At 43.2% G+C, this 10,263-nt stretch overlaps 1 protein-coding gene across 3 annotated transcripts in view; it reads left to right on the top strand.

The window, feature by feature from the left end:
• The first annotated feature begins 7,267 nt into the window (after positions 1 to 7,267).
• XPA (XPA, DNA damage recognition and repair factor) overlaps positions 7,268 to 10,263 on the top strand; it is a 29,425-nt gene continuing 26,429 nt past the window's right edge. The window contains exon 1 of one of the 3 annotated variants that reach the window (XR_011465114.1): positions 7,268 to 7,518. Coding sequence is in view for 2 of the 3 variants with exons in the window: in XM_070375601.1 (XP_070231702.1) it covers positions 7,347 to 7,518 (172 nt within the window). In the remaining variant the exon portion in view is untranslated. The remainder of the gene's footprint in view (positions 7,519 to 10,263) is intronic. The other 2 variants (XM_070375601.1, XM_005905976.3) reach the window with 2 other exon arrangements.

Below are 10,263 nucleotides of genomic sequence, written 5' to 3'. Positions count from 1 at the left end.
ACTTTTTATAAAGGTAATTGAAAGGAAAACAAAAACTCCAATTGAGGGTAGTAAGAAAACAGGGAACCATAAGACTATCACCCTATTATGTGGATTGGAGTTCATCCACACAATGAATGAGCCCTGGGTCACATTCATCCTCCTTTGGCCCTATTTAAGACTGGCAACAATAACTCTCAAACCAGGCTTCAAACAGAGACAGCCCTGTCTGTTTCAAGCCATGAAGGGCATTGCAGGGACTATGTATTAGGGTATTAGCCATGTAGAGTATTGCAAGGACCTGGTTTCTGATCCCAGCTGTGAATGAGTACTAGTGGAGAAGAGGAAGACATTCTGTTAATAATGTTGAGACTTAGAGTTTAGTGGTTGAGATTATTGATATCAGGGCTGGGCTGTGCCTGGTTGAACTCAGCTCTGTCACTAGATTATGACCTTGAATAAATTATTTAACATCTCTGTACCTTATAATCTCATCTATAAACTGGGATTAGTGAATACAATCATTGAGTAGCTACAAAAATTAATTAATAAATTTTAAATGCTTAGAAACACCTACTATATACTAAGCACCATAGAAGTGTTAACTGTTATTATTGCAAAAAATAATGGCCAAAACCAGGCAACAGTGGAGTGGGCTGTTCTGAAGTGGAGTGTTTCCTGTTTCCACAGGTGTATAAACACCAGGGCTGAGTTGGTTGTTGGGTTCTGCTTTGGACATTGAGTTTTCAGTGCTGGTGAGGTGAATAAACCTCTGAGTAGGTTTATTCAGCATTATTCATTCTGTTTATTTAATTCCACAAACATTTAATGAGCAGCTACTCTGCAGATGCTGTGCTGGCGATACTGGGATGAACCAGAGGGTCCCAATTCTCAAGGACCTGATAATTTAGTTAAGGAGGCAGGTAGGTATCACTTCTTATGTGGAGAAGCCACAATACCAGCACACATGAGGTTGACAGGAGCCCAAGGAAGGAGACAGGGCAAGTTTCCTGGAAAAGGCAGTAAGAAGCAAGGTCCCTTGGCCCACATTCAGGACCTGGGGAATGCAGAGTGGGAAAAGATCTGCCCTTGCTGGTCAGTGGGTGACTAGATTTTGGCTTTCAGCACTGATAATCATCTTTCCTAGTTCCTGTCTTTAGTTGAATTGTTTGGACCCTTCTACTTCTTATTGCTTCTGGAAAGAATATTGTTGTTAGTCTTTAAGATGTTTTCTAAATCCCTTTGCACATACATTTTATTGATCAAGGTTTCAATATGATGGTTTTGCCTCAATCGCTTTATCTTTTGGTTCAGGGAGGTTGAAATCTTAAGTTTTTCCAGAAGGGTGTCAGTTACAGACAAAGGAGACCACGTTTCCTGGGTTACTAAAGCAATACAGCTTAGGTCTGTAGGATCAGGCTAATTTCTGTGTTCCTGTGTGCTCATCCCAGACAGTTACCCAACTTGGTGTGCTCCTTACCACGGATGTTCTACTATTGTAAATTTATGCCAGTGATGTTCAAAGTGACCACATTAAGAGGTAAAGCCCAGCAATCAGGGGTAAAAATGCAAGTAAGAAAGAAAGCCACACACATGTACTATTTACTAGATGATACAGACAAATATGTTCACATCCTGTCCTCTCAGGCATGAATAACCCCAGTACTGCTCTCAGAGAGGAGGTCTACCAGGAAGTGCTGCCAAGGTTTTCATCCCCCTTGCTGGCTTCCATTCTTACCTGCCTGCTCCTTATCAAGCTCTGTTAGGGCTTTCAGTTCTTCCTGTGCTTTGTTCATAACTCCTCTTTCAGCCAGGATCACAGTTGGTCTGGGAGGTGAGAGGCACAAGCAGGAATACAGATGTAGTCATAGATTTCTCCTGACACTGAATGGGGTGAGGCAAGAACATATTTACTCTATTCTCCTGCTTGCTTTCCTTTTGTGCCCCCACCAAGATGACTCACGCTGTTGTGCTCTGGGCAGGCCCTGCAGCCTTTGTCACTGTGTGGGATGTGCAGATTGGGGCATGTACTCCTCTTTTCTCTTAAGGAGGAGCCTTGGTTTAGCTTGGTTGAGGCTTCAGCTAACAATTCAGACCCAGTTACACTAAACTTGCTAACAAAGATCAGGAAGCCCAAGGAGAGGGAGCTACCAGTAAAAGGAAACCCAAAAGGTTGTCAAGAGCTAACGAAATACCAGGACCGGTATGGCATCTGAGCTATGGTCCATGTCCTTCAGCATTCAAGCTTGGAGTGCTTTCTTGGGGAGGAGGCTCTAGGGGCTAATTATTCTCAAAAGGTTACCTTGGGAGAGAACAGTTATCTTGTCCCACACAGAAATATCGCAGTCTCAAAAGCTCTTTGTCTCTTTTGTTCCGTCGCTCAGTTGTGTCTGACTCTTTGTGACCCCATGGACTGCACCTCGCCAGGCTTCCCTGTCCTTTACCGTCTCCCGGAGTTTGCTCAAACTCATGTCTACTGAGGCTCTTACAGCTGCATAGTCTGCTGCTGCTGCTGCTAAGTCATTTTAGTCGTGTCTGACTCTGTGTAACCCCATAGACGGCAGCCCACCAGGCTCCCCCGTCCCTGGGATTCTCCAGGCAAGAACACTGGAGTGGGTTGCCATTTCCTTCTCCAATGCATGAAAGTGAAAAGTGAAAGGGAAGTCGCTCAGTCGTGTCCGACTCTTCGTGACCCCATGGACTGCAGCCCACTAGGCTCCTCCGTCCATGGGATTTTCCAGGCAAGAGTACTGGAGTGGGGTGCCATTGCCTTCTCCGGCATAGAGTCTAGGGGGGGTCATTAGGGTGCTGACTCTCAAAATGTGCTGCCCATTAGAATCATAGGGGTGGGGGAGAGGGTGCTTTATAAAATCCTAATACCCAGATCCCACCCTTGACCAATGACATCAGACTGTGTTTTTCAAATTCCCCAGGTGCTTCCAGGGTGCAGCCAAGTTTGAAAACCTGTGGACCTGACCCTTACTATTAGACCTATGGTTGGTGGAGCTGCAACTCAATTAGGGAGCTCATTAGAAATGCATAGCTCGAGTCCCACCATGGACCTACTGAATCAGAATCCGCATTTTAAGTGGATCACCAGGTGACTTGTATGTGCTTTACAATTTGAGAAGCAGTTACCTCTCTTCAAACATTGGGCAGTTGGCAATAAGGGGCCCAAATTCTGTCTACTCACTCGAGCTACGCAGTAGCTTTTCCCTTAGGGGGCCCTCACATTCCACTTTACAGAGTGCTACACCTGGATGGATTCATTAACTTCATGACCTGCCTGGGCCCAGTCAGAATTTGAATTTTTAAAAAACTTGTTATAAAATTTACCATTAGTAACATGTAGTACATTCACAATGTTGTGAAACTGTCACAACAGAACATTTTCATTACCCAAAGGAAACCCCACACTACTTAAGCAGTCACTTCTCATCTCCTCCCCTCAGTCCCTGCCAACCACTAATGCTTTTTACGTTACTATGGGTTTGCTTATTCCAAATGTTTCATATAAAAGAAATGCATAATATTTTCAAGGTTCATTCGTGTTGTAGCATGTGTCAGTACTTCCCTTCTATGGCCGAATTATTTTCCTTGTATGGATATGCCACGTTTTGTTTATCTGTTTATCATTTTACGGACATTTGGGTAGTTTCAGTCTTTTGGTATTGTGAATAGTGCTGCTATGAGCACTTGTTTGCAAGATTTTGTGTGAACACCTGTTTTCAGTCTTTGAGGACTTCAGTTCTTTCTATCCAGGAGTGAAATTGCTGACTTAAGTGGTAATTCTCTGTGTTTAACTTTTTGAAGGATAGCCAAACCCTTTGCCACCAGCAACATTGTTTTACATTCCCACTAGGACAATGCCAATTTTTCTACATCCTTGCTAACACTTGTTATTTTGTTTTCTTTTTTCTCTTAATTCTAGTCATGTAATTGATGTGAAATGGTCTCTCACTTCACTTTTGACCTGATGCTTTTCCGTTTCCATTTCACTAATAATGAATATCTTTTCATTGTGCTTGTTTGGCCATTTGTAGAAAAATATCTATTTAAGTCCTTTGCTCATTTACAAACCATTGTCTTTTTGTTACTTAGTTGTAAGAATTCCCTTTTTAGATACAGGTATATCACTTGCTTTTCAAGTTTGCTTTATGTCATTTTGCACTTATGAAAGACCTTCACTAGTACCCATTTTTGCATTTTTAAAAAAAATTAACTTGTATTTGAGTATAATTGCTTTACAATGTTAGTTTCTGCAAAATGAATCAGCTATCCATATACATATATCCCATCTTTTTTGGGTTTCCTTCCCATTTAGGTCACAGCAGGCATAGAGTGGAGTTCCCTGTACTGTACAGTAGCTCGTTAGTTATTGTAAGTTATCTATTTTACACACAGTAGTCTATATTTGTCAACAGCAATCTCCCAGTTCATCCCTCCCTCTCCCCCCTTGGTATCCATACCTTTGTTCTCTACATGTGTCATGTTTGTTTTGCAACAAGCCATTATAGAGGCAGTGCACTTTGAGAGAGTGACACCAAGCAGCTCCTTCCCCTGGATCTACCCTGAGCACCTTGGCATCCAGTCACCGTAGTTGTGAACTGTCTCTGAGCATCTGAGCTTTATCTTCACTTATTTTGTGCATACGCATTCATTAGCAAGATGTGTTCTAAGCTAATTGCTTCTTTGTGGCATTTTAGTTTACAACAGATTTCTTAGGAATGCTCTACTTTTGGATAGGGGACATGGAAACCTGTATATGATTTTCCAAGTATCTTCTCCCATTCTGTGAGTTGTCTTTTCACTTTCTTGACAGTGTCCTCTGATGAACAAAAATTTTTAATTTTGATGAAGTTAAATTTAACTGATTTTTCTTTTGCTGTTCATGCTTTTGGTGTCAAATAGAATTTGAGATTTTATCACCTGGACAAAATCAATGGATAGGGAACAATCTGAGGGAAAGGCAGTAGTGATGGCTTGAGGTTTCTGTCTCCAGTTCAACCAGAAAATCTCAGCATTTATATGCTTTATATAAGGTCTTTCAGCTTGAATATACATATAATTGATAGAACCACTAACTTAACGTTTCTCAAACTTTAATCATTGAATATTAAGGGAAACTGCAGTGTGCCAGCTTGCTCTAAAACCTAGTCCCAAATGGTATATATAGTATTTAGAACTTAATGTTTGCTGGCTTTAGTTAAGTTTTAATTGTAATAAAGAAAGAGCATACATTTTAAGAAAATCATGCAATGCTTCTTTTGCTAAATTTTCCACACATTTGGGAAGTTAGGATTTGGCTCAAATTCCAAACCCTCTGTCTGCTTGGTGGCGGCTCATCCACACTGAAGAAATATTCTAGGAAAAGATAGCCGAGCTCATGCTTACCAGCGTTGGGTACCTGGTGATCTGCATGACGTCATACAGCAAGTGAAAACCCAGGTGTTCTTGGCTGTTTAAACCAAAATCTAAAAAGACCCCGTTTCCCTAGGCCAGGCATTTAATGTATTCAGACCAATCATCTATTGATCTCTCTTGAATTGGCACTACTGTTACTACTAGCTGCCATCATTTTGGAAACTTTCTGTGTGCCAGGGATTGTGCTAAAGGCTACATCTAATCCTCCCAACAACCGTGGAAGTGGTTCTGTAATTATCCTCATTTTACTACTGGAGAAACTGAATTCAGGTTAAATAACTTGCTGAAGTTACACTGACGGCAAGTGTCAGGGATAGGGTTTAACCCAAGTCTGACTCCAGTTCCAAAGAAAGGCAATGCCAAAGAATGTTCAAACTACAGCGAAATTGCACTCATCTCACACGCTAGCAAAGTAATGCTCAAAATTCTCCAAGCCAGACTCCAACAGTACGTGAACTGAGAACTTACAGATGTTCAAGCTGGATTTAGAAAAGGCAGAGGAACCAGAGATCAAATTGCCAACATCCACTGGATCATAGAAAAAGCAAGAGAGTTCCAGAAAAACATCTACTTCTATTTTATCGATTATGCTAAAGCCTTTGTGTGGATCACAACAAACTGTGGAACATTCATAAAAAGATGGGAACACCAGACCACCTGACCTGCCTCCTGAGAAATCTGTATGCAGGTCAAGGAGCAATAGTTAGAACCGGGCATGGAACAGTGGGCTGGTTCCAAATCGGGAAAGGATTATGTCAAGGCTGTATATTGTCACCTTGCTTATTTAACTTATATGCAGAGTGCATCATGCAAAATGCTGGGCTTGATGAAGCACAGACTGGAATCAAGATTGCAGGGATTAATATCAATAACCTCAGATACACAGATGACACCACCCTTATGGCAGAAAGCAAAGAGGAACTAAAGAGTTTCTTGATGAAAGTGAAAGAGGAGAGTGAAAAAGCTGGCTTAAAACTCAACATTCAGAAAACTAAGATCATGGCATCTGGTCCCATCACATCATGGCAAATAGATGGGGGAAACAATGGAAACAGTGACAGACTCTATTTTCTTGGGCTCCAAAATCACTGCAAATGGTGACTGCAGCCATGAAATCAAAAGACTCTTGTCTTGCTGCTTGGAAGAAAAGCTATGACCAACCTAGATAGCATATTAAAAAGCAGAGACATTATTTTGCCAACAAAGTCCGTCTAGTCAAAGCTATGGTTTTTCCAGTAGTCATGTATGGATATGAGAGTTGGACTATAAAGGCTGAGTGCTGAAGAATTGATGCTTTTGAACTGTGGTGTTGGAGAAGACTCTTGAGAGTCCCTTGGACTGCAAGGAGATCAAACAAGTCGATGCTGAAGGAAATCAGTCCAGAATATCATTGGAAGGACTGATGCTGAAATTGAAACTCCAATACTTTGGTGATCTAATGCGAAGAACCGACTCATCGGAAAAGACCCTGATGCTGGGAAATATTGAAAGCAGGAGGAGAAGGGAACGACAGAGGATGAGATGGTTGGATGACATCACCGACTCGATGGACATGAGTTTGAGCAAGCTCTGGGAGTTGGTGATGGACAGGGAGGCCTGGAGTGCTGCAGTCCATGGGGTCACAAAGAGCCGGACACGACTGAGCGACTGAACTGAACTGACTGAACTACCAAGCGAAACTATTATTTTAGAGATGACCAGGTTCTGATCATTGATGTCTCACTGGCTCTTGCGCTGTATTATAAACCAGCAGGTAGCTTCCGCGCCAACGCGTGCGCAGACTTCACCCTCCGCCCTTTCCTTCCCCACTTCCTTCTCTAATTGCGCAGGTGCGCTCCCGATAGGAGGCGGTGCTGGCGACTCCGCGAAGGGGAGCCTTGGGCACGCTTTGGGCCAGCAGTGCGCGTGCGCGGGGCTAGAGCCACCGACCGTCACCGGCGGAGATGGCCGCCGCCGGGGAAGCTTCGTCGGAGCCGGCGGCTTCAGAACAACCAACGGAGCTGTCTGCCTCAGTGCGGGCGAGCATCGAGCGGAAGCGGCAGCGGGCGCTGATGCTGCGCCAGGCCCGGCTGGCGGCCCGGCCTTACCCGGCAACGGCAGCTGCAACTACTGGAGGTTTGGGCCCTTGGCGGCGCCTGCCTCTTCTCTTTTCTGGGGGACCGGGGGCCGCATCCTGGATGGGGCGTCCCTCTCGCGTCTGAGTGCAGACGCTTGTGCAGTCCCGGGTAGGGGCGGGTGGAGGGGGTAGCGGAGGGGGTAGGGAATCCGCTCGTCGGAGATTGTCACTGCGGACTGCCCAAGACCACAAGGCGACCCTGACTCCCAGCCCTGGCCTTTCCTCCCTGCCTTGGGTGGTCCAGCTACCGTCCTTAGTTTGGGGATACAGCCTCCCTCGCCGTCTGGAGGTGCCAGCCAGTGTCTTAGCTCTCCCTCTCTGCTCTCTTCCTGCAATTGCCACGGGTCCCAGGGGGTGGTCTTTGTGTAGAGCTTTTAGACCTTATAGCACATTTGAGTAGTAGTCCTGCACCAGCTCCTTCATGCCTCCGTATAACACGGGCTGATACGCAGTGCTTGCAACGTGCTGGGGGCAGACAGACACTAGTTCCTGCCTTCCTGTGGGGAACAGAGTGGCACCTGTTGTGCTTCACGTTTTTCAGCTTGGCTAATTTGATTCAAACAGCTAACCTGGAATTATTTAGGGCAGGGCTTGTTATCCGTATTGTACTGAGATGATAATTGAGGATCAGTAAAGGAAAGGGGGTTTGCTCAGGTTCATCCCAGTAAGTGCAAAGGCTAATCAGGACTAGAACTCGGGTCTAATCTGACCCTGGATTCAGGGCCTTTCCTTGCTCACTAGTTGCCTCTGCTATACTAGGCATTTCTCTCACTCTTAGGATGAAGGGCTGTTATTCTTGCTTGGATTTCATCTTTTTTCTTAGAGCAGCACTTGGCTGCCTATTTCTTTGCCTATCATGTAATTCTCCAGTGGGGGTCAACTAATCATTTTCCCCAGAGAAATACTGTTTGGTTGACATGTGGTTCTTCAGCACTGCCTCTGTAATGTGAAGCACCTGTGTTCGTAAACCTGTGTCTAAACCTACTTGAGCAGTTGAGCTCGGTCAGAACTGTGTCATCTACTCCCCCTTCTCATCAGCCAGAAGAAAGGCAGAGTGAAAACAGCTAGCTGCATGTCTATATTCATTCATACTGACACTGAATCTGCACATTTTGACCACTTTTAAGCATTCTAGGGTCAGGACAAAATGTTCTTCATCTGCATGGATTAATTCATGTTCACGATTCCATAAAGATTTCTAAAATGTGTAAAATGGCTATGGAACAGGGGTGCAAAGTAGAGCATAAAGTGGTATTAAATGTCTGATAATGGAAAGCAAGGCGGCATGAATATCTTGTAAGATTTCTTGGGCATTTACCAAAGAACTGAATTGTGTTGTTGCATTGTAGACAACCTGTGCTTCGAGTTAGTTAGGTGCTGAGATTTTTGTTCTTTGTCATACTTTTATTTCCATATGTATAGTTTTCATATTCTGTGTGCGCTATGACATATGCCTTGAAAAAGACCGAGAACTTGCTTAGAATGTGTTGCTAAGAGTAGTGCTAAGGTCCTGGGGAAATACAAGGCATAGCAGTAGAGAGAAATGGGGTTTGTTTTTGGCATGATTTAGCCTCGCTCAGGATCCTGCTCTAATTATAGTCTTAATAACTACAGCTTCCCTTCTTCTTATAACATTCATGGAATCAAAATCATATTCTGGTACATTTTCTATCCAGTCAGTAAATATTCATGGAATGCTAAACTATTTTTCAGAATGACAGAGATAAAAGTGCTCAGGCTAATGCAGGGATATAAGGAGATAAATGGGCGATATAGTAAAGTATGAAAATTGCTGTTAACTGTAGAAACAGGCTTATTATACTCTAATCCCTTTATATAATAGAAAAAGAAATTGAGGCCAGGGAAGGTGAGTGATTTAAGCAAAATAATACCTCTTTGTCTTAAAGAATTAGTTACACCATACACTAATGTAAAATGCACTTATCTGAATTTTACCTGTGTGAGTGCTCATGTCTAATACCATGGCATCAATGTCGTGTACTGACACTTCCAGAACCGTAGGCGCTTCCCCACTGTCACTTCCTAGTCAGTTACTCACCCTCAGAAGTAACTACTCTTCTGATGGTTTGATTAGTACCGTCTGTTTTTGAACATTATATAAATGGAATCATACAGTATCTGGCTTCTTTTGCTCAAAGTAATACCTGAGAGCTTCATCCCTGCTGTTGCATGTGTTGGTAGTTTGTTCATTTATATGTTCTATAGTACTCTTTTATGTTGTTATATTGTAGTTTTCCACTTCCCTTTTGATGGAAATTTGGGTTCTTTCCAGTTTGGAGCTATTAAAATGAAAACATTTGTGAGCATTTTGATATATGTTTTATGGTGGACATATGCACACATTTCTATTGCGTATATACCTAGAAATGTAATCCTGGCTCCTAGGGGAAATGTATATTTAGCTTTAGTATACGCAGAATATATCATGAGAAACGCTGAGCTGGAAGAAGCACAAGCTGGAATCAAGATTGCTGGGAGTAATATCAATAACCTCAGATATGCAGATGACACCACCCTTATGGCAGAAGGTGAAGAAGAACTAAAGAGCCTCTTGATGAAAGTGAAAGAGGAGAGTGAAAAAGTTGGCTTAAAGCTCAACATTCAGAAAACTAGGATCATGGCATCCGGTCCCATGACTTTGTGGCAAATAGATGGGGAAACAGTGGAGACAGTGGCTGACTTTATTTTTGGGGGCTCCAAAATCACTGCAGATGGTGATTGCA

This window comes from Bos mutus, chromosome 8 (assembly GCF_027580195.1).
Source record: "Bos mutus isolate GX-2022 chromosome 8, NWIPB_WYAK_1.1, whole genome shotgun sequence".
Lineage (NCBI taxonomy): Eukaryota > Metazoa > Chordata > Mammalia > Artiodactyla > Bovidae > Bos > Bos mutus.
This window is presented reverse-complemented; position numbering and strand designations above follow the sequence as displayed.